This window comes from Carassius carassius, chromosome 8, assembly GCF_963082965.1.
Source record: "Carassius carassius chromosome 8, fCarCar2.1, whole genome shotgun sequence".
In the NCBI taxonomy this organism is placed as follows: domain Eukaryota; kingdom Metazoa; phylum Chordata; class Actinopteri; order Cypriniformes; family Cyprinidae; genus Carassius; species Carassius carassius.
The window spans coordinates 26,180,495-26,206,088 of NC_081762.1; the positions used below are offsets into that span (position 1 = coordinate 26,180,495).

Here is a 25,594-nt window from a genome sequence, read left to right on the forward strand (position 1 = left end):
AGTTTCTTGTTCATTTCAATGATTTGATTTTGCATCTCCTAAGAAAAAGCAGTAGAACAGCTAGTCAGACAAAAGACTGAAACAGCTATTTGTCCATTCATGCTGCACGGTTATTTGAAATTCAAGTGCGAGATGTATGCATTGGAAATTCCATCAAAAACTCATGAGTGCACCTTAAAATGTTTTGGATAACGTGCAGAATAGAAATGTACCCTGATTACCATACTTCATGCTTTTCGTCGTCTGTGATTCATTCATTTTATAAGTCTGGCTTTAATTTCTTTCTGATTTCAAAAGCATAAGCTGAGGGGTAAAGGATTGTGAAGAGTAAACAAGACAGTTAGTATCCCAGTACTCAGAAATGAGGTCTCAGCTTCATTAGACTGGAGGAGCACAAGGTGTTCCCAACATGTTTTATTCATGAACTGGCCCACCAGGACATTTTGAAGCTCTCTTTAAAAAACAAGCTGTTGTGCACATGTTTATCCACAACAAGACACAATAGAAAACAAACACATTCATTGTGAAATATTCTTAGTAGGGCTGCAAACTACAAAACTATAGAGGATGCCGTTTGTCCCGTACACTGTAAAAAGTTTAACTATTATTTACTCAATTTTATTGGTGAAACATTTTTACACTCAAAAATTGAGTACATTTTAAAGCTGTGAAATCAATGAAATATACTGTATGAATTGAGTAAATGCAAGTAAAAAAATTAAGTAAATCTGAGTAACTGCATCTGGTACATTAACAAATAAAATTGAGTAGAAATAATTGAACATTTAAACATTTAAAAACAATATTTATGAGTAATATTAACTGTTTTTATTAATGAGTAATATTAACTTTTTATTTTCTCTAAACCTTTGTAAAATAGTACTCCACACAACCACCAGTATACATGACATTGGCCTTTTATTGTCAATGAGTACAGCAATACAGCACATTTTACACTGTATACAATATTGCCTACATTTAAACTCATTTAACAAACATTTTATAAGTAAAAACTAAATATTAAAAAATTCAGGTAGCCTAATTCAAGTGTAATCAAATCAACCCAATATCCACCGGATCAGCGCTGGTCCTCGTGCCGGAGACGGACTCGCCTCTGCGGGTGAACTTTGAACTTCATACCGCCGTCCTGCGTTTCACTCACAGCCGATAGATACTGCGAGTGACTGACACAACCTGCCAATAAACAAACATTTTATCATCCAAATGATAATAATTATATTTATTATCATTAGGAATGAAGTCATGTGTTTATGCAAAGCGTTTCAATCATGCAAAAAGCCAGGCGCGACTCTCGTTTAGGTGTCGAATTACGCCTCTGTATGTTGTTTTGCATTAAATATGATTTAAAGCACAGTAAAGATTTTATAGATAAAATAAAACATACACAAACCTGAATTTCACAGAGGAAATGCACCAAATCTGCGACGCTGAGAAGAGAGCTGTTGTCTGGAGACTGGAGAGTTCAAACTGCATCAACCAACCGTCGAGTTGTCGTCACGTCAGAGGGTGGGGGAGGGGTGCATTGTTTTAATTGAGTAAACTTACTCAAATTTTAAGAGTGTGTTAAATATATTAATAATATTGGTTTGAATTAAGTAATATTTTTGTTTCTTGAAACAGATCAGTTTAATTCAACATTCTCAAATATTTTGATATAAATTTCACAAATATATTAAGTATATTATAAAGAAATAATTGGTTAGTCAAATACTAAATAATTTTATTGAAAACAACTTAAATATATCTGTAAATTTTAGATAAAATGAACTGTTGGATTTTTACTCAATTATTTTGGTATGTTTAACTCAAACAATCAAGTACACGGTATTCAGAGATTTTATTAAGTTAATAAAGTTAAAAATTTCTTTAATATTTACTAAGCCACAGAATTATTTTTTACAGTGTATTTAAGGCAAATGCTGTATGACCACCTAGAGTCCTAGACCATACGAATAACAAACTCTAAACTTAGAATTAAAGGTGTCGGTTGATTGCGATTTCACTTTTTTAACATTAGTTATTGTGTAATGTTGCTGTTTGAGCATAAACAATATCTGCAAAGCTGTTGCAGCACTGAAAGTTCAATGCAAACAGAGATGTCTTTTAAAATTTTGGCAGTTTAATGCCTACAAAAACGGCTGGTAAGAGACTACAACGAGCTTTTCCCCAGCTCCGTTACATCACAAACCCATATAAACCCCGCCCACGGGAACACACAACAAATGGGGCAAGGCCATGTTGCGCTGCTTTAAAGAAGAGGAAGAGAAAACTAGGAGTGCATGTAAAAATCTGTGCATATATGAATTGCGATTCTGACTTCTAATGATTCTAATTAATTCACATGTTTCAAAACAAATGTTCTAAAGCAGCGGTTCTCAATTCTGTTCCTCGCGTCGCCCTGCTCTGCATTGCTCTCTTTCTCTCTCTCTCTCTCTCTCTCTCTCTCTCTCTCTCTCTCTCTCTCTCTCATTCAGATCGTCAGATCAGCTCCAACAAACTGTTCCATTTATACACTTATTTTCACAAAGCTATGAGAAGCATTATACATGGACGTGCATCCAGATGCTGTATTAAAGCTTTATTCAGAATAAAACCGTATATTAAAAGTTAACAGAAGCAGTAGCATTTACAAACAAGAGCGTATCTAAAAGTATGAGACAACGACAAACAAACAAACATACCATTAAGACAGGTTCTGTGCGATCCTTTTCATTAATATTCTCAGCGTCTCAATCGGGCTCAAATTGATAAGCAATATAGAGAACGTCATTGTTTTCAATACAACCAGAGCACATTCTGAGCTTGAGAGGGGCGGGATATTCAGACACGCTCGAGGCGGTTTATATACAGCCTATACAGTATATAGGCCTATAAACTACCATTCAAAGTATCTTAAGCTCATCAAGGTTGCATTTATTCTTAAATTGTAAAATAGTGTATTATTGCAATGCAACATAACCATTTTATATTTTAATATACTTTAAAATATAATTTATTTCTGTGATCAAAGCTGAATTTTCAGCATCGTTACTCTAGTATTCAGAGTCACATGATTTTCAGAAATCAGTCTAATATGAGGATTTATTACCAGTGCTGGACACAGACCTGTGATAATTTTTCAGAATTCTTTGATAAATAAAAAGCTAGAAAGAACAATATTTATCAAAATAAAAATTTTGTTAAATATACACTAGTACTTTTCAAAAGTTTGGCATCAGTCCGTTTCTTTTTTTAAAATAAACTTTTAGAATACTTTTAATCAGCAAGGATTAAGATATTAAATTGACAAAAAGCAATATTGTTAGATTTTTTTTTTTTTAAATAAATTCTGTTCTTTTTAACTTTTTATTTTGTTTATGGAACACAGTGTCACACACCTGGACTTATTTTGTGTGTTTTTGCCCCTGTGACCCAGTTTCTGTCTTCCGTGTCTGGTTTGATTAGTTTCCAGGTGTGTCTCTTCATTTCCCCATGTGTTCCATGTCCCTGTTAATTTAGTCATGCCATCCACCTGTGTTTCCCCAATTATCCCTTCTACTTAAGCCTTGTCCTTTCAGTTCTGTTTTGTCGGGTCTACTCGTTACTAGTTACTTGTCCACTTGTCACTTGTCAACTTGTCTACTTGTCCACTTGTCCACTTGTTACCTGTTACTTGCCACTTGCCACCTGTTATTTACTACTTACCTTGTCTATGTTTTATTTAATAAATCCTTGTTTCGTTTATCCCTCGGCTCCGTGTTCCTTCCGGCAGCATAAGCCGTGACCGAAGACCCGACCTAAAAAGTTAAAAACTGCGTGTTTTCCCTCCGTTTTGTTTTCCGTTTTTTCACAGTCTTTTTTCTTTCCGTAGTGTGTCATGGATCCCCTCTATCGCCCCGAATACCTCCTCCTCCTGCTGGAGCAGGAGGGACTGTCTCTCGAGGACCATACCAGACGGTTTCTCTGGATAGCTAATGCCACCAGCTACCCGGACCACGCGCTCTGCACCTTTTATCACGCCAGCCTTAACTCCAGGTGCAGAGCGTTGTCGCCCGAAGATGGTCCTCGGGAGGATTTCGCCGCATTTATAGAGTGGAATCTGGTGAGAAATGGGTCACCTCTCACGGTCAACCCAATGGAGGATCTCGCCAGGTCCACTCTGGACCCAGAGCCCAGCCTACAATCTCCCCACGGTACGAGGCATAAGCCCGAGCCCACCGATGACGGAGAGCCAGAGAGCAACCCGTCAGACCAGGTGCGAGAGCCGGCGACACTGCCCACCACGAGGGAGCAGAATGTGGAGCGCCAAATGGGTCAAAATGAGGGGGTTTCCGATTCACCTATGCCAGATCCTCTGTTAAGCCCAGGAAGGGCTCCTGATCTTCCGTTAAGCCCAGGACGGGCTCCTGATCCTCCTGTAAGCCCAGGACAGGCTCCTGATCCTCTGTTAAGCCCAGGAAGGGCTCCTGATTCCCCGTTAAGCCCAGGACGGGCTCCTGATCCTCTGTTAAGCCCAGGAAGGGCTCCTGATTCCCCGTTAAGCCCAGGACGGGCTCCTGATCCTCTGTTAAGCCCAGGACGGGCTCCTGATTCTCCTGTAAGCCCAGGACGGGCTCCTGATCCTCCTTTAAGCCCAGGACGGGCTCCTGATCCTCCTTTAAGCCCAGGACGGGCTCCTGATCCTCCGTTAAGCCCAGGACGGGCTCCTGATTCCCCGTTAAGCCCAGGACGGGCTCCTGATCCTCTGTTAAGCCCAGGACGGGCTCCTGATCTTCCGTTAAGCCCAGGACGGGCTCCTGATCCTCTGTTAAGCCCAGGACGGGCTCCTGATCCCCCGTTAAGCCCAGGACGGGCTCCTGATCCCCCGTTAAGCCCAGGACGGGCTCCTGAACCCCCGTTAAGCCCAGGAAGGGCTCCTGATCTTCCGTTAAGCCCAGGACGGGCTCCTGATCCTCCTTTAAGCCCAGGACGGGCTCCTGATCCCCCGTTAAGCCGAGGACGGGCTCCTGAACCCCCGTTAAGCCCAGGACGGGCTCCTGAACCCCCGTTAAGCCCAGGACGGGCTCCTGATCCTCCGTTAAGCCCAGGACGGGCTCCTGATCCTCCGTTAAGCCCAGGAAGGGCTCCAGCCCCAGAGCTTACTCCAATGCCTGCTCCTCCAAAATTCCCACCCTCCCACCCACTCCTGCCTCCTCCTCCGCTGTCGTCTGGCTGCCCCTCTGCTCGCCCTCAGCCTACCATCATTGTGGTGCGAGCTCAGCAGGACCGCCATCCTCCAGCGACGCCTTGGTCGGCGTCTCCCTCACCTCCGCCTCCAGCCTCTGAGGCCTGGACTCCGCCTCGGCCCGTTGACCCGTCGGCTCCACCATGGCTCCTAGCTCCTTCCTCTCCGCCGTGGCCCGGCAGTCCGCAGGCTCTGCCTGGCTCCCTCGTCCCTCCGGCTCCGCCTTGGTCTGGCGTCGTCCATCCTATGCCTCGGGACTCCACTCCTCCGGCTTCGCCTCATCCCTCCGTCCCTCCGGCTCCATCAGGCTCCTTCATCCCCTCGGCTACACCTCAGTCCTCGGTCACTCTGGCCTCACCGCGGCCTTCCGGATCCACATCGCCGCGTCAGTCACCAGAGCCATCAGTTCCGCCTAGGACCTCCGGCTCCTCCCCGTCACCCTGGCTCTTCGGCTCTCCGTCTCCACCTCGGGCTCCTCCTCCACTTGCTCCGTTGCCGTGGGTCGAGTCCCTGGAGTCGGTGACCATTACTCCTCCATGGCTCCTTCCACCGTCGGCCCCACCTTGGGCCGTTATGGCTGTGGCCTGGGTCCTGCGGGGTACCTCCTGCTTCAGATCCTTCCTGTCTCCTCCCTGGCTCCTCCCTCCGTCATCTCCTCCCTGGCTCCTTCCTCTGTGGTCCCTGTCTGCTGGCCCCCTCCTGGGAGGCTGTCCTCCACCGGAACCTCCTCCCAAGTTCCCACCCACGCCTCCCTTTGTTGTTTCTACGGTGCGAGGACGCACCTACCGGGAGGGGGGAGTACTGTCACACACCTGGACTTATTTTGTGTGTTTTTGCCCCTGTGACCCAGTTTCTGTCTTCCGTGTCTGGTTTGATTAGTTTCCAGGGGTGTCTCTTCATTTCCCCATGTGTTCCATGTCCCTGTTAATTTAGTCATGCCATCCACCTGTGTTTCCCCAATTATCCCTTCTACTTAAGCCTTGTCCTTTCAGTTCTGTTTTGTCGGGTCTACTCGTTACTAGTTACTTGTCCACTTGTCCATTTGTTACTTGTCAACTTGTCTACTTGTCCACTTGTTACCTGTTACTTGCCACTTGCCACTTGCCACCTGTTATTTACTACTTACCTTGCCTATGTTTTATTTAATAAATCCTTGTTTCGTTTATCCCTCGGCTCCGTGTTCCTTCCAGCAGCGTAAGCCGTGACACACAGGTTCCAAAAAATATTAAGCAGCACAACAGTTTCAACACTGATAATAAATCAGCATATTAGAATGGTTTCAGAAGGATCATGTGACAATGAAGACTAGAGCAATGATGCTGAAAATTCAGTGCTGCCTCACAGAAACAATTATATTTTAAAATATAATAAAACAAGAAAATAATATTACAAGTTGCAATAATATTTCACAATATTATTGTTTTTTTTCTGTATTTTTTAAATCAAATAAATGCAGCCTTGATGAGCATAAGAGACTCCATTAAAACATTACAAATCTAAAAGATATATACCTGTTTATATATTTATATAATAGGCCTGTGTGTGTGTCCCTTATTCTGTCCCTTATTTTTCTATGAAAAACCACTGTTGTCTCTTATTTTCATTTCTGAAGCTGGCAAACCTAATTCTGAGGCATCATCTGAAAACCCCCCTCACTGATCTGTAAAAGAGCTCAGTGTTTGTGGCAGCAACACACCACAAGAATGAGCCACTAAATGTGTGGAGACCTCAGTGCTTTCATAACTCTGTGACCATGATGATCTGAAACAGATGACGCACAGACCAGTTATTATAATTCTCATATGACACATTCTGTGTGTGTGTGTGTGTGTTCCATGTGCATAGAGGTTAATCTGAGGTGACATCAAGCTAAGATCATATATGTAATAACAAGGTGGATCATTCAAGTGGTGTATGCTTTTATAAAGCAGAGGAAAAAGCTATATAAAACAGACATAGGGATTCATTAAAATTTATATTAATTTTATTAAGGGTAATACTAAATTTATGAATATTACAGTTGAAGACTACAGATGCAAAAACCATAAGCATAAGCATTTTTTATCAGGCTGCCATGTTTATATTCAGTAATTTCACTTTAAGGCAATTGAATTTCTTTTTTTTTTCAAAAATGTTATTTTTATGCGAGCCTGATTAAAAAAAAAAGATGATTTGAAAGGAAAATGGAATGCATTATTGGACAGTCTTTATTTATATTTGGAATATTTATACAATATCAATATATTATTTGTGTAAAAGCAGTCGAGCAGCAGAAGAGGACAGCAGTATGTAAGTGTTTTGTATAATTTCTCATTAGATTTTAGCGCGGTTGTCGTTGCTGGGACACATTGTTTTGCTTACTGTGTTTACTGTGGTAAATGCGTTTTTTTGTGTCGCATTTGTTCTCGTGTGAATCGCTTGGCTTTGCAGTTTCGGTTGATAAGTAGGAAGGTGTGGTCAGCTGAATTCAATTACGTGGAATCAGGGGAGTAAATAATTGCTCAGTACACCGCAGTGTGAGGACCGATGAGTGTAAAGACCATCGACCTGCGTGACTCCACCGAGAAAGGACACAGACAAGGCACTTGAGCTTTTATGTTTTTCCTTTTGTATAACTTGTTCCCATCTACTTGTTCTAGTAAATTATACTGAATATATGCTTTCAAATCTCTACTATTACTACTAACACTCGTAAATCACGCACTGTACGTTGGAGGCAGAAAAATCCTAATAATCTGGGTACTGTCCCTATGTCCTCTACTACTTTACTCTCTATTTCAACTGGTCTCTGAAACTGCCAGTCTGCTGTAAACAAAGCAGACTTTATTTTATCTATTGCCACTCGTTCAAGTCTCAACCTCGTGGCCCTAACTGAGACTTGGATCAAACCTGAGGACACTGTCACCGCTGCAGTCCTCTCCACTAATTTCACTTTTTCCCACACACCACTCTCGATTTTGAGGGGTGGAGGGACGGGTCTACTGATTTCCCAAGAATGGATATGGATGGTCTACCATCTCTTACTGGCAACAGTTCATTTAAATCACGTGCGATTACTATTACCTAACCTGTTAAAATCCATTTTGTAGTTATTTATCATACCCCAGGTTAACTAGGTAACTTTTTAGATGAGTTTGATGTGTTACTCTCAAACTTCCTTGAGGATGGTACTCCCCTGGTGTACTACTCTGTGACTTCGACATCCACCTAGATAAAGCACAGGATGCTGACTTCAACACTCTTCCTGTCTCATTTGACCTCAAGCGCGTGTCTACTACAGCTACTCACAAATCAGGTAACCAATTGGACCTTATCTACACACGCTACTGCTCAACTGACAACACTTTAGTTAAGTTGTTGCACACCTCAGACCACTTCCTTATCACTTCTAGCCTCACACTGACCCCGGGCACAACACACACTCCTCCACAGGTCACTTTTCAGCATAACATATGCTCACTCTCTCCCACTCACCTATCCTCTATGGTTTCATCCTCATTTCCTCACCCCTCTTAATTTTCAGCACTAGACACAAACACTGCTACTGACATTCTTTGCTCCACTCTAACATCTTGCTTAGACAGCTTTTGCCCCCTTTTATCCAGACCAACACATACTACCACATATACTCTGCCCCCTGGCTGTCTCAATTCAAAAAACTTGACAGACCTTAGTGTGTCTCAGTCACTCCTCTCCTCCTTCTCTGCAAGTGTCTCCACTACTAAAACAACATACTACCACACTGCTTAAGAAACCCTCTCTTAATCCAGCACTTTTAGAAAACTACAGACCGGTATCCCGGTATCAACTAACTCTCTATGTTTCTTGCACAGAACAACCTCATGGACAGCAACCAATCTGGTTTCAAAAGCGGCCACCCAACTGAGACTGCTCTGTTCTCGGTTACTGAAGCCCTGAGACTGGCAAGAGCAGTTTCCAAATCCTCAGTGCTCATCTTGCTAGATCTGTCTGCTGCTTTTGACACAGTTAACCACCAGATCCTTCTGTCCACCCTCATGAAGATGGACATCTCAGGAACCACACTCCCATAGTTTTAGTCTTACCTCTCAGATAGATCCTTCAGGGTGTCTTGGAGGGGTGAGGTTTGTAAGTCGCAGCTTCTTGCTACTGGGGTTCCTCAAGGCTCAGTGCTTGGACCACTTCTTTTTTCCATCTACATGTCATCTTTAGGATCTGTCATTCAAAGGATGGCTATTCCTATCATTGCTCTCCAGATGATCCGACAGTAGCTTTTCACATTGCAGCCTGTCTGACAGACATTTCTGGCTGGATGATATTCACCTTCAACTCAACCTTGCTAAGATAGAACTGCTCGTGGTGTCAGTCAACCCAGCACTTCAGAACAACCTTTCTATACAGCTACTGTAGGTTCATCAACTATAACTCCTTCTAGGACAGACAGGAATCTTGGAGTTGTGATGAATGATCAGTTAAGCTTCACAGACTATATTACTACAATGGCCTGGTCCTGCAGGCCCTATACAACATTAGGAAGATTAGACCCTTCCTAACAGAGCAGACCGCACAACTCCTTGTCCAAGCTCTTGTTCTCTCCAGACTGGACTATTGTAATGCTCTTTTCTCTCTCACAGACCTTTTCCTAGACTGTCCCCAGCTGGTGGAACGACCTGCCTATCTCAATCTGAGCAGCTGAGTCTTTAGCCATTTTCAAAAAACATCTAAAGGCACACTTTTTTCACATTCACCTGACTTATTAATACTACCAACATAAAATGATTCTGTATCTGAATTTGATTCATTTCGATGAGAAATGCACAATGCTGGCAGATCAATTGCAGTCTTTGTCTTTGTGTGGGGTCCCAGAAGCCTCAGTGATTCAAATACTGTACACAGAGCAGAACAGACCAATTATATATTTCTGCAAAAGAATGTGTGTGTGTGTCAATGAATGAAATCCGTTCTTTTCCTAGGAACTCTTGAGGAGCTGAATGAATGCGGGATGAGTCTGAATGCAGGTGATGGTTTCTGAGGTATAGGTCAGAATCATGCGAGGAGACAGAGATTGGACAACGGGGTGAATAGAAATTATGTTTGCTGTCAAAACACTACTTTCTAATGAGGATCCTGAAACCATCTGCTATTTTTAAATTCGCACCAGAAATGTTTTATTCACAGCAATATTCACAGCCATTTTTTATTTAAAAAAAATGTATTGTCTTTTTTAAATTAAATTAAATTAAATTAAATTAAATTAAATTAAATTAAATTAAATTAAATTAAATTAAATTAAATTAAATTAAATTAAAATTAATTTAATTTAATTTAACCATCAAGCTTTTGCTGTCAGATTTCCCCCAAGCCTAAATTTTTGCTTTTTTAATTTTGTTGCTAATGCTTCATGTAGCTGGATACAACTGTGCTCAAGCTAATGTTGCCATATTATTCTGGAAAGATTTCATTTCTAGGCATATCCTTTTTTTCTGCTTCTTTTCCTGGAACACTTGATTACTTCTGTTGCAGTTTTAAATCTTTGGTTTGACACACATAGATGGTTGGCAGTATGGAGATAATTCCTCCTATTGTCCTAAACACGTCCTCTTTTAAAGAGTGATTTAAATTCCCATATCGCATAATAAATCCTTTTACAACTGACTGGATGTACATTATGCCTTACACAAGGCAGTGTGATGGGCAACAGTTACACAGAGAACTGTCTGTCCATGCCAGACAGAACTTCATTATGGAAAACAAAGTTAATCTTCTCAGACCTTCACTTTAGCTCACTTCTTTTTAAAATAAATAAATAACGCTATAAAGTGCGAAGTTAAAAAGCAAACAGGCTTTATATAAAGAGGCAAATGCTCCCCAAGGACACACTTTTCCACTCTGTATTTAGTACTACTTGAGATCAGTCTCAGAGCAAAGTATGTTTGGACAAACACAAATCATTTTTGTAATCAGTAAATTGATGGGTTTAGAGTTTGTTTTTCCATGGACGGGAGTAACGCTGTCCAGTGGGTTAAAAAACATAAATATATATAAGAAGGGAAAGCCATTTATTTTAGACGTGAAAAAATATGAAGTGGAAGCGATTCAATTCAGCGAACCTTTACTGGTTAAAAAAAAAAAAAAAAAGTAGTGTTATCTGGCCAGAAATACATTTTCCCTAAATTCAGCAGTTTCTTTGAAAACTAGAAAATAATTCGAAATCGTATGAAGATAATTAAAGATGGGTGGACCTTTGAAGCGGGCAGGTAATGAATTCAGCTAGAATATGCACAGATGTTGAATCAGATGTAGTTTATTAATGTGGTAGCATGTCCCAGCGGTGCTGGGCTTCTTCTTCTTCTAAGGTCAGGGTTTTGCTGGTCAGCATGGCTCTGTTATTCCCCTCTGGAAGATGCTGTAGCTCCACCATCTGCCAGCACTGACGCTCATCATTAATCATGTTCTCTGACAGCATCTGTTTTAGAGGACTCTTAAAAGCATGTAATGGCCTAGACATTAGACACAGACTAAAAAAAAGCTAATATGCTCAATAAACATAATTAAATGAAGAAAACATCCACTCAATTAGTTGAGGTCCATACAAAAAGACTAAAAAAAAGTTCAATTAAACAAATCAAGTTTTGCTGAATCACCTAGATCCAATTAAGTTCCTGCTAGATAAGAGATGAATTAGAATAAGATAACAACTATAGCATGTTAAAAACAGTTAGGGTTCCCGTTTCTGCACAATGTAAATGACAAAAACAATAGAAACTCTACTAAATCTCCAGTAATACTGAAAAACAAAATACAATTACACTTAATTTTAACACAATGCAAAGCATGCTGAAAACTATAGATCCACTGCCCAGTTAGTGATGTCAAAATATTAATACAGTCTCAACACAAAATTATTAACTTAAACCCACATATTAAAGTGGATTAAAAAAAAATTATGTGACAAAATGTTCAACAAATGTTTTAGTGTTGCTTCAGCTCATTTTAACAAAGTTATTTAAACTAATTATTATTATTATTTTTATTATTACTATTATTATTATCTTCAAATTTGAAGCTCTGGAATCATTTACATCAAAAATAAATGGGAGTGAGAAGGCTTTGCTTTTATCTATTGATGACACATTTCTGAGAGAGAGAGAGAGAAAAAAATGAAACATGAAATCCTTTGAAATGTCATATCTTGATATTAAAGTGTTTGCACTAGGCTACGATCTATCCCAGATTTTCTCTTCTGCCACCTGGGACCTGCCAGCATTTTTTTTTTTTCGCCTGTTTGCAAAGCAAATATTCCCACATAAACATCATATATTCACAGTCTTAGTGCAATTGTTGTTGGCATACTTATCATTTTACATCCCTTCCTCGATTCAGAAAATATGTAATTTGTCCATCAGATTAGAAAACAAACAAACAAACAAACAAACACAAAACTAAATTTATGTCATTTGCATTATACCCTCAGAAAAAAACAAGGTACAAAAGCTATTACTGAGGCAGTGCCTTTTCAAAAGGTGCACATTTGTACCATTTAGGTACGAATATATACATTTTAGGTTCTAATATGTACCTTTAATGTACTTTAGGGGGTAAACAAGGTACCAATATGTACCTTTTTAAAAGGCACTGCCCCACTGATAGCTTTCGTTGGTTTTCTTTTTTCTTTACTGAGAATGCAGCTAAGCACTCAAGTATCCCATCTTCGAGTATGACGTTCCAGGACCAATATAATTTCCCTCAGATTGCAGGGGTACTTGATGGATGAACTGCAGAAACAGGTCTTACTTGTTCAAATCACAGTTATTATGTTAAACGTGCATTTCATTCGATGTTGGATATGAAGAGTTCAGATAACTAGGTTAAAAACAACAACAACAACAACAACAAAAACAGCTAGCTTACACAATAAAACACAATAAAAGCATGATAACATAATAAAAAAAACATGATTTTTGAAAAAACAAAAACAAAACATAGTTATCTGTTTTTGCAATTAAACTCTATAGTCTCCACTGTTAAAATGAAACAGACTTCCATGAACAATAAAGATGTTAGGAGATGTACAGAGATAAGCGATTGCTGGTCGCTGTCTCACACTCAAGTTTTATTGATGCTGTGAGTGTGAGTCATCACTGCAGGGCATTTCACAAATGACCTTAGTTAAAGGACTTTTCTACAGTTATTATAATATAACACTGTTATATAACACAATGTTCCTTCATTTAATGCTTTGTTCTGCGCACTGAAAGACTGTTCTGTTGCTACAGTCTCTACGATGTTTGCATCCTTACACAGTAGATATGTGTAGGACCCCTTGTCAATTTAACTCTATGGGATTTATGCTTGATTGACACACACACACACACACACACACACACACACACACACACACACACACACACACACACACACACACACACATACTGTATATATATATAATTTATGTGCACTTGTAGCATACTTAAATTATTAAAAGTATACAGTATATTTAAAAACTGTACTTTGAAATTATTGAAATAAAAGGCAACTGACATTAAAATACACTTTTTAAAGGTGCAAGTTATAATATATAATATATAAACATTATAAAGTCTTTATTTTCAAAGTAGTATTTATATACTTTTGATCAATTTAAAGCATCCTTAAGAAGAAATTAATAAATAAAAAATGTCTAAAAATTATAGAAAATAATTATTTTATTTAGCAAAATAAAATAATGCTTTAAATTGATCAAAAGACATTTTTAATGTTCCAAAGTTTTCTATTTCAGATAAATGCTGTTCTTCTGAACTTTCTGTTCTTCAAAGAAAAAAAAAGAAAATGAAATAATAATAATAATAATAATGATAATAATAATAATAATAATGATAATAATACAAATGTTTTTAAAGCAGCAAATCAAAATATTACAATGATTTCTGAAGGATCATGTGACTTAAAAATTTTAATCACAGCAATTAATAAAATGTTATAATATATTTAAATAGAAAACAGTAAAAATATTTTTGCTGTATTTTGGATCAAATAAATGCAGGATTGGCGAGTAGAAGAGACTCTGTTCAAAAGCTTTTGACTGGTAATGTATAAAATATATAATTACCAATTAATCATTTTTAATGATTTGCAGTGTTGAAAGAAGTACACTTACTGTATTTTGATGAGTTGACTAACATACCAAAGCACACCTGATTATCAGTTGAACCGTGTATTGTGTTATTTGACTATTTAAAGCTAACACAGATGCAAAATTACAACTTCATCAAAATAAATGTGTAATTACAAATATATTAAAATTCATGCCATACAAGTTTCAATGGAAAATACATAAAACTACATTTAAGGTCAACTTAAAAGCCTGCCAGTACATTCAGCGCCAGAAATGAATGTCTTAACAGTTTAGCATTACCAGTGTGCAAGGCTCATTCACTCATAAACTGAACTAGTCCATGCTGAAATGATCCGGTGCTGTAGGAAGTCATTATTAGGACGGAGAGACTGTAACACAACAGGTTTGGTCATTTCTGTGTTTCTGCTTGACTCGTCCAGCTCTCAGCACTCATTATTTTCTGCTCTCCCACTATCAACCCGTCAATACAGTCATTTGATTTGGCTGTGAGTCTGTGTGCTTCCTACTTTCTTGTTTCTCTGTTCGGTCAGGCAGTGACTCATTTACTGTAGAGTTATCAGCAGATAGTAGACACACACTAATATTGAGCAAAAGCTTTCTGACGCACACATTCAGATAGAGGATCCTTTATCCAGAGACCTGAGCGACGCTCACCAGCAGACACAATACATCTCCTTTTTCACAGCAAAAGTAATTCACTAGTAAAATACTTGCAGGGCTGTGTTTATGAACAATGGGCTTGTTTCAAAACCGTACTGGCTATCTGTGACGAAACGGATGATCATATGCTTTTGAGGATGTGCGTAATGCTTAGATTTCATATCGCTGGAAGACCTTGGGGCACGGTCATGTTTTTTTTTTCAACCTTTCAAAGTGCTATCTCAAAGATTAAAGAGAGAGCGAGATGATGAGTTAGTGCCAGAGAATCATTCAAAAGCGTAATTAGGTATCGTCTGGGTCTGTCTGTGCGTGATCAAAGGTCTGGTCTCAGGATGTGGGCGACATCCAGGAAAGCTAGAAAAAAACACCCATTTTTTTTTCCAAAACACCATACAGTGGAGCTTCTATTAGCAGAATGCGTGCTATTTGGATTTCATCCTGAATTCTTCGTGATCTTTATGCTCTTTTAGTGACTTCACTGCTGCTATCAGTTAGGTCACACTTTATTTTAAGGTACAATTCTCACTTTTAACAAACCATATACTATGACTTTTACCTCAATAAACTCCTGATTTGCTGTTTATGAATATTTAGTAAGGTAGTTGTTAAGTTTAGGTATTGGGTATGATGCAAAAAATGGAGCATTGCATTACAGGAATAAATCACTTTTTAGCATACATCTACACATTACACAAATGTATTACTGCATTTATGTTCAAATAAATTGTAGTCATTAGTGTGATATACCAACTCAAATATTTTATGTAAATGCATGCATTTTCCAATTCCAAAATAAAATAAACAAATTCCAGGCACTGAGATCCATCTGAACTGCACTTATATGTGAATTGCATCATATAATACTATTAATGTGGGTGGCATGGTGGCTCAGTGGGTAGCGTTGTTTCCTTACAGCCAGGTCTCTGGTTTAAGTCCTGGATGAGCCTGAGGCCTCGTGTGGAGTTTGCATGTTCTCTTACGAGAGCTCTCTCGTACTGCGTCTTAGCTAAGACGCTACGGGAAAAGTCTCTTTTCACGAAATACTGAAGCAAAAAATTATCCTTAATTTTGTATTTTTGTAAAGCGCATTTGCAGCAGTACACAGCCATAGGCGAGACGGCTCGTTCACTCATTGGCTTGTTCTGCGGCAACTGCACAGCCTATCGAGCGCGGGCTGATGCAACATCAGACCAATAAGGGCGCTTCGCGCCCTTCTTGCCACTTCCCGCCGAAACGGGTGTGGCCCAACCTATAAAAGGAGCTCGAAAAGGCTGACTCACCTGATTTTTCATCTCTTCAGCGAAGCTCACGCATCGCTGGATCACGGAGGAAGCAAGCGCCGTCTGAGAAAGCACATCAGCAGGACGAGCCATTCTGAAGCTGCTGGCATCGCCGCCTTCCATTGCCGTTCCTGCTGCGCTATCCGGCGCCTATATCCTTTCAATCCTGTTATATAAGCTGTTCTTTATGTGTGTGTGTGTGTTCGCCCTGCGACACACACTCGTAAAAGAGCTCGCGTCTTTTTTAAGATGCCTTCCTGCGGCTCGTCAGAGCCCCACTCAGCGAGGGAGACCGGTACGTCATCTGTGTCTCCTGCCTGGGTGAAGATCATGCAGCACTCGCTCGCTGACGGCGGATGCCCCCACTGCGAGCTGTTGCCATGGTGACTCTGAGGACTCGCCTGGCCTTTTTCTCTGAGCCTGCATTCTCCGCTGCGCTGAGGCGCCGTAAAAGCATCGCTTCCAGCGGATTCCGGAACCGTCTTCAGCTCAACCGAGCTCGCCGGTTCGCCCTGCTTCACCGGCTCCCCCTGCATCGCTTCCCGGTGGGCAGCGCCCGCTGTTTGCCGGCGCGTCGTCCGAGGAAGTCGATCTCAGGGCCGCGTCGGGGGAAGAGGACACGCGCTCTCTGCTAGCTTCGGGCAGTGAGGGCTGGGCGAGCTCCGAGGATCTCGCGCCTTCTGCTCAGAAGCCCAGCAGACGAGCTGACATCGAGAAGGAGCCGGGGCGAATGATCGTGTTGGCCGCGATGAGTCTCGGCCGCGAGTGGTTTGCACCAGTGCCCCCCCCTCTCGTTCCCGGCTGGATGGTATTTCCCTTTCGGATGAGCGTACTTCTCAAAGCCCGCCTCATTTCTTCCTGAGCTTCACGAAGAGGTGGCGAAGGCTTGGAACGCTCCATATTCAGCACGAACTCGTTCGTCTGTCTCACTAGCATTCTCCACACTGATGATGCTAAAAACAGGAACTACCACTCACTTCCGCCGGTGGAACAGGCGATAGCGACGCACCTTTGTCCGCCCTCTGCTGGACGGCGGCAAAAGCGGTGTTGCCATCTAAAGCCTCCTGTGTGACGCTGCGTCGGCGTTACTAACGATGGCTGCTTCATCGAAGCCAAGTGTACGAGTTCCGCTGTGGCCGAGCTCTCACCCAAGTGCGCCGCTGTTTCAGTTCCAGGAATTGTGACTGTCTCAGCGTTTTCTGCAATGCGCAAGCCTGCACAGTTGCCCGCTTGCCTGCACACAAAAGCCGTTATCACAACAGCTTCAGCAACGCAGCTCGAGACCCCCGTTCTCGCTCTACTGGCCGTCGCCCCGCGCCGCGGGGACCGCGGCAGAGGATTACGGTGAGGCCGGGAGCCCCGAAGCCATCCTGGGAAAGCCATCTACGCATGCTGCATGACGCTGCGTCGGCACTACACACGATGGCTGCTTCATCGAAGCGCCAGTGTACGAGTTCCGCTGCGGCCGGGCTCTCACCTAAGCGCGCCGCTGTTTCAGTTTCCAGAGATTGTGACTATTTCAGCGTTGTTTGCAATGTGCAAGCCTGTACGGTTGCCCGCTTGCCTGCATACGAAAACCGTTATCACGGCTACCCAGATATTTCCCGAAAAAGGTGTAATTTCTGGTGTCCCGGCCACGGCCGATGGTGCTATAAATGTAGTGACGATGCCCACTGCTCAGTGCCCATCTCCGCATATAAGCACAGCCCTTCACACAGGGCTCGCGCCTATAAAAGCGACTCAAGTCGATCACGCGCACTACATAGTAGACGTGCCCACTCCTCAGTGCCCACAATCACTATGTCACACGCGTCATGTGGTTTCTGTAAAAACGAAACCCGTGCACGTTCGTCCGGCCACGGCCGATGGTGCTATAAATGTAGTGACGATGCCCACTCCTCAGTGCCCATCTCCACATGTAAGCACAGCCCTGCACACAGGGCCTGCGCCCATAATGTCGACTCAAATCGGTCGCGCACACTGCATAGTAAACGTGCCCACCCCTCAGTGCCCACAATTACTATGTCACACGCGTCATGTGGTTTCTGTAAAAACGAAACCCGTGCATGCTCGTCCGGCCACGGCCGATGGTGCTATAAATGCAGTGACGATGCCCACTACCCAGTGCCCATCTCCACATATAAGCACAGCCCTGCACACAGGGCTAGCGCACATAAGATCGACACAGATCGGTCGAGCGCGCCGCATAGTAAACGTGCCCACTTCCCAGTGCCCACATACACTATGTCACATACGGCGCGGGGCTTCTGTAAAAACGAGGCCCGTGCACGTACATTCTGCACAGGCAGACAGCGAGTTTAAAGTGGTAAAAGTGCACACATGCAGCCCACGGTTACTCGCAGATATATCGAGTCCCACGGGACCCGCTCAGCCTCCCTCCAGTAGCACACATACTTCGGGCCGAAATATCAAAACTGTTGAGCAAAGGGGCTGTAGAGCCTGTGTCTCAAAGCGAGGGGGGGCTGTACAGCAGATACTTTCTGGTGCCCAAGAGAGACGGGGGTCTCCGGCCCATACTGGATCTAAGACAGCTGAACAGGCATTGATGAAACGCAGTTTTCAAAATGCTCACGACCAGGAAGCTCCTCGCGCAGATTCGCAGAGGGGACTGGTTCATGTCAATAGATCTGAAGGACGCGTATTTTCAAATACAGATAGCGTCAAACCACAGGCGATATTTGAGATTCGCCTTCGAGGGCCAGGCATACCAGTTTGCAGTCCTGCCATTCGGCTTGTCCGTAGCTCCTCGTACGTTTACGAGGTGCATGGATGCAGCGCTCGCTCCTCTTAGACTCAGAGGCACACGAGTGCTGAATTATTTGGACGACTGGCTGGTTCTGGCCCGATCATGAGCGGAGCTCATGGACCACAGAGCCGTTTTACTCGATCACCTCGAGAAGCTCGGCCTCAGTGTAAATTGGGTGAAGAGTTCGCTGAACCCCAGTCAGACGATCCTGTTTCTGGGTATAGTTCTGAACTCGTGTTCCATGACGGCGCGGCTGTCACCACAGCGCGCGATGGGCATTCAGCGTGCAGCGAGTTCTTTCCGCTGTGGCGCGACTGTGGCGCTCAAACACTGTCAAAAGATGCTGGGTTTCATGGCCTCAGCATCTCCGGTTCTGCGGCTGGGCCTGCTCCGCATGCGCCCCCTGCAGTTCTGGCTGAAGGCTCGGGTGCCGCGCAGAGCGTGGGCGTCTGGCCGGCTGCATTTCAAGGTCGATCAGAGCTGTGTTGCGGCTCTAGCACCTTGGACAGCGAACGGCTGGTACCGATCAGGTGTAAGCCTGGGGACTTCCCCGAGTGTGAAAATGGTGTCGACGGACGCCTCCACTTCGGGATGGGGAGCGCTGCTCGAAGGCAGACCGTCCTTTGGCCTATGGTCAGAATGGGAAAAGCTCCATCATATCAACTGCCTGGAAATGCTGGCAGTGGAGAACGCGCTGACGCGCTTTTGTCCCCATGTCAAGGATCACCACGTCATTGTCCGTTCGGACAACATGTCCGTGGTGTCCTACATAAATCGCCAGGTCGGTCTCGGGTCCCGAAACCTGTGCAGGCTGACGGAACGCCTCCTGATTTGGGCTCAGCGCAACGTGTTCTCGCTGAGAGCAGTGCATGTGCCTGGACTGCAGAATCTGGGTCCAGACAGGCTGTCCAGAGGCAATGTTCCTACGGGCGAATGGTCTCTACACCCGCAAACAGTCCGGCTGTTGTGGCAGAGATTTGGCATGGCGGAGGTGGACCTCTTTGCGTCCCACGAAGACGCTCACTGCCCCGCGTTCTTTTCCAAGAGCGAAAGCGCGCTGTCACGGAGATGGCCGTGCTGCCCGCTTTATGCGTTCCCTCCCGTCTCCCTCCTTCCGCAGGTGATAGAACGGGTGAGAGAAACGAGATGTTCAATACTGCTTGTAGCACCTCTTTGGAAGAACCAACCATGGTTCCCAGATTTGATGCAGTTAGCAGATGTCGCCCCGTGGCCGGTACCATTGAGGAGAGACCTCCTCTCGCAGGCCAGGGGCTCGATTTGGCACCCTCAACCGGAGTTGTGGTCCCTCTATGTATGGGCACTCAATGGTTACCCGCTGATCTCGCAGTGAGAGTGCTAAATACCATCACTCAGGCTAGAGCTCCGTCGACACGACGTCTGTATGCCTCGAAGTGGTCGGTGTTCTCCAGCTGGTGCACAGCTCGAGGTTATTCACCCCTTAGTTGTGAGGTGACGGAGGTCCTCTCCTTCCTTCAGGAGCTGTTGGATAAGGGCAGAGCCCCATCCACGCTCAAAGTTTATGTGGCTGCCATCGCGGCGTTTTCTGAAACGGCGTCCGGTCAGTCAATAGGAAGGAATGATTTAGTCATCCGGTTCCTCAGAGGAGCTAGGAGGCTGAATCCTCCCAGACCTCCGTCAGTCCCTATGTGGGACCTCGCGGCGGTTTTGGAGGCCTTGAAAGGTCCCCCTTTCAAGCCTATCCAATCGATTAGCCTTCAGCATCTGTCGTTCAAGACAGTATTCTTGTTGGCTCTCGCTTCTGTGAAGTGTGTGGGTGATTTGCACGCGCTCTCGGTGAGCCAGTCGTGCTTGGAGTTTGGGCCCAATGACTCAAGAGTCATACTCAAACCTAGGCACGGTTATGTGCCGAAATCCCTCAACACACCGTTTCGGGCTCAGGTTATTGCCCTGTCTGCCCTGCCGGTGTCAGGGGAGGATGGAGACTCGAGTCTTCTTTGCCCTGTCAGGGTTTTAAGAGCTTATGTGTCTCGCTCTGCTGCCTTTCGGCAGACGGAGCAGCTATTTGTCTCGTTCGGTGGGCGTTCCAAGGGAATGGCTGTTTCGAGACAGACTCTATCCAGATGGATAGTTGACGCCATAGCGTTAGCTTACGCTTCCAGGGGCCTTCAGTGCCCGTTGGGCGTCAGAGCACACTCCACAAGAGGCATCGCCTCGTCGTGGGCGTGGTCTACTGGGATCTCCTTGCAGGATATATGTATGGCGGCAGGTTGGGCCTCGCCGTCTACATTTATCAGGTTCTATAACCTGGAGGTTCCCGCCTTGCAAGCAAGGCTGCTGTCGGTATAGGCGAATCAGGGCCCTGAGGGGAATTCTGAGTTCACGAGCGCTATGCGCTGCCGACTGTTATATGGGCAGTATTGCGTAAGACCCGCATTGCCACATTGGTCAGGCCTTGCCTCGGCTGTGTGACGTCATATTGCCGCATCTACGGATGCTGCTAGATATGGGACGGAGGGCTTTTTCCCTTTTCTGTCCTGGACTCTCTGTGAGTCCCTCAGGTGACTGTGCACTGTAAATCCTGGGCGTTGCTTCAGGTTTATTGGTGTGTGATCCCTGCGCGCACGGCGTTTTACATTGGGTTCCCGTAGCGTCTTAGCTAAGACGCAGTACGAGAGAGCTCTCGTAAGAGAACGTACTCGGTTACTAAACGTAACCTCGGTTCTCTCTAGAAGAGCGAACGAGTACTGCGTTCTCTGCCGTGCGCACGATTCACTCTGGTTCGCTTCGGCGATGAAATAAATCAGGTGAGTCAGCCTTTTCGAGCTCCTTTTATAGGTTGGGCCACACCCGTTTCGGCGGGAAGTGGCAAGAAGGGCGCAAAGCGCCCTTATTGGTCTGATGTTGCATCAGCCCGCGCTCGATAGGCTGTGCAGTTGCCGCAGAACAAGCCAATGAGCGAACGAGCCGTCTCGCCTATGGCTGTGTACTGCTGCAAATGCGCTTTACAAAAATACAAAATTAAGGATAATTTTTTGCTTCAGTATTTCGTGAAAAGAGACTTTTCCCGTAGCGTCTTAGCTAAGACGCAGTACTCGTTCGCTCTTCTAGAGAGAACCGAGGTTACGTTTAGTAACCGAGTACGTTTTCCCTACGTCTGCGTGGGGGGTTTTCCTCCAGATGCTCTGGTTTCCCCTAAACATACAGCATAGCTGAATTGGAGACACTACATTGGATCACTTATATTTTCTATTAATTATATTGTATATTTAACTGAAGGCATTTAATAAGAACAATAAGATTTCACAGTGAATGTTTCCTCTTTGTCCTATGGGTTATGACTGATAATTAAGATAACAGCTTAAACAGTAAAATCACCAGACACAACATACCACTGGTTGTCTTCTGATTCAAGGGGACTTTCAGTTCCAACTCCCTATGCAGCCTTTGTGCTACACACAAAATTAATTTCTCAAATCATGAGGCTTTTCGGGGAAAAGTGAGCTATTACTTTTGATCAGATCAGGTTACCATTTTTTCCCCCTGATAGATGGTTCAACAGGAGAAAATTCCCATGGGCTTTCACTGATGAAGGGTTTCAAGACATATCTAAAATGTCAGAGTGTGGCTGCTTTTCAGCTGAAGTTGTAAGCAATCATATAGCAACTGCTCAGAACACCCTAGCAACCAAACATCAATGCCCTGTTAACCAAAACACCCTACCATTCTGGATGCACATTTTGCATGAGCGAGCACCACTCACATTTTCCAATACACTCTCTTAAAAAAAGAAGAGTTTTCTCCTTGATTCCCTACCCATGCAGGCTTATTGGAAATATATGCCTGTACCTACATTTCTTTAAAACTCAAAAAACATATACATGTACAAATGGCTGCATATTCCAATGGAAATGAGCACTAGAAACAGTAAAACTGAAAACTTGTATTCCTTTCCACAAAAAAAGTATTATTTACACGTCCAGGGTTTTGATTAAAAAACCTGACTTTCGCACAATTCCTTGCACAATAATATGTTTTGACGTCAAAACTAATTTAACTAGTGCTGTCAAACGATTAATCGTGATTAATTGCATCCAAAATAAAAGTTTTCGTTTACATAATATATGTGTACTGTGTATATTTATTATGTATAAATGAATACACACACATGCATGTATATATTTCAGAAAATTTTTGTTTACATATTAAATATATTTATTTATAATATAATTTATATGCATATAAATATATACATGTAAATACATGTAAATATTTTTTTCAAAAGACATGCATGCATGTATATATATATACACATAATAAATACACACAGCACACACATATATATTATGCAAACAAGAACTTTTATATGCGATTAATCGTGATTAATCATTTGGCAGCACTAATTTTAACATAATGTGAGGTTTGAAAACTGATACTTTTAAACATTTGTGTTACATAAACAGCTCCGTATGTATGAGTTTTCTAACGCAGTAGAGGTTTGCTTGGTAGCTCACGCAATACAGCATTTTATGTGAGTTGAAGCGCTCTGGTACGAATCAGGTAAAACAATGGTTCGACAAATCAGCTAAAAACAGCCTGTAAGGAAGTTAAAATAGCAAACTTGCATTCGCAAATGCGTTTCTATATTATTTTTGCATTCTTTAACACTGGCTTCTGCAACCCCCATAGAAATGTTGCATGGATGTTCTTCATGGAACCATCAAGAACCTTCATTTTTAAGATATTCTTCCTAGTTTAAACATTATCTGTTTCATTTCACACAGGCTAAAGATGCCCAATCCACCAACCCAGTGACTCCAAGATGAATTCCCAATGAATCCCTCATCCACGATGAACACTTCAGAGGCCACCCTGTCCCTTTGGGCCATCCATGTCAACTCCAGTCCTGTTTCATACTTCCTCAACGCCACCGAGAACTCATCCAACGCCAAGCCCAAAGCATGCGAACAGCTCAACATAGCCACCGAGGTGTTCCTCATCCTTGGCATCGTCAGTCTGCTGGAGAACATCCTGGTCATCTGCGCCATAGTGAAAAACAAAAACCTCCACTCGCCCATGTACTTCTTCGTCTGCAGCCTGGCCGTGGCCGACATGCTGGTGAGTGTCTCCAACGCTTGGGAGACCATCGTCATCTACTTACTCACCAACCGCCAGCTGGTGGTGGAGGACCATTTCATCAGACAGATGGACAACGTTTTTGACTCTATGATCTGCATCTCTGTGGTGGCATCCATGTGTAGTCTTCTAGCTATAGCCGTTGATCGCTATGTCACGATTTTTTATGCTTTAAGATATCATAACATCATGACGGTGCGCCGGGCCGCGCTCATCATCGGTGGGATTTGGACCTTCTGCACAGGCTGTGGAATCGTCTTCATTATCTACTCTGACAACACGTCTGTCATTGTGTGCTTGGTCTCAATGTTCTTCATCATGCTCGTGCTCATGGCCTCCCTCTACAGCCACATGTTCATGCTGGCACGATCTCACGTCAAACGCATCGCCGCCCTGCCGGGCTACAACTCCATCCACCAGAGAGCCAGCATGAAGGCGGCTGTCACCCTGACCATCCTTCTGGGGATCTTCATCGTCTGCTGGGCTCCGTTCTTTCTCCACCTCATCCTCATGATCTCCTGTCCCAGAAACCTCTACTGCATGTGCTTCATGTCGCACTTCAACATGTACCTCATCCTCATCATGTGCAATTCAGTCATTGACCCTCTCATTTACGCGTTCAGGAGTCAGGAGATGCGGAAAACGCTGAAGGAAATCATCTGCTGCTACAGCCTGAGGAACGTCTTTGGAATGTCCAGATAGTTTTACCCCCCCCCCAGAAAAAAAGAGATGGATTATCATTTCACAAGAATTTAAGAAGTCTGAGAAGATGTGCCAACTAGATGGAAAATATGATTTTTCTGATGATACTCTCTCTAAAACTTTCAAAAAGCTGGAAAATTAAGCAAGCGCTCTTCAATGCACAAAGGATGCAAAATAGAATGCCTAATGAGACAATTGTTGATAATATATGTAGAGATTGTTGGAGAATTAAGGAGGCCTTAGAACTATGGAACAATATAATCCTCATGTGATTTAATATCCCAGTCTCCAGGGACACGCGGGAGCTGTCGATCAAAGCCTGTGGGAAAAACAAGTGCAATCATTTGTCAAATTAACCATGCAAAACACAGCCTGATGTATTGTTGTATAGGTAAGTTGAAACTGTAATAATGCATGAAATTTACATTGCTAAATGCACTCCGTGGTTTACATTGAAACTGAGAAAGTATGAGCCACTCTATTGAATCCTAAGATGAAATTCAATGCCGGCAGTCTTCATTTAAAAAAAAAAAAGGCAATATATATACATATTACAAGACAGAACATGAAATACACTTATATAAGAAAATGGAGAAAAATGGGTTTACTGTCATGCTGATAGTAAAATGTTTACTTAGGGTTTCAAGGCCTATTATGTCACTACCCATTTTTCTACAGTCGTCAGGAGTTTTGAAATAGATGGAACTGAAATGTTCCATATATGCCTATAT

At 43.3% G+C, this 25,594-nt stretch overlaps 1 protein-coding gene across 1 annotated transcript in view; it reads left to right on the forward strand.

Moving 5' to 3' along the window:
* LOC132145653 (melanocortin receptor 5-like) overlaps nucleotides 1–24,934 on the forward strand; it is a 28,876-nt gene extending 3,942 nt beyond the window's left edge. The window contains exon 2 of the mRNA XM_059556818.1: nucleotides 23,810–24,934. Within this exon, the coding sequence (XP_059412801.1) occupies nucleotides 23,859–24,863 (1,005 nt within the window). The 5' untranslated portion in view covers nucleotides 23,810–23,858 and the 3' untranslated portion in view covers nucleotides 24,864–24,934. The remainder of the gene's footprint in view (nucleotides 1–23,809) is intronic.
* Nucleotides 24,935–25,594: the final 660 nt, after the last annotated feature.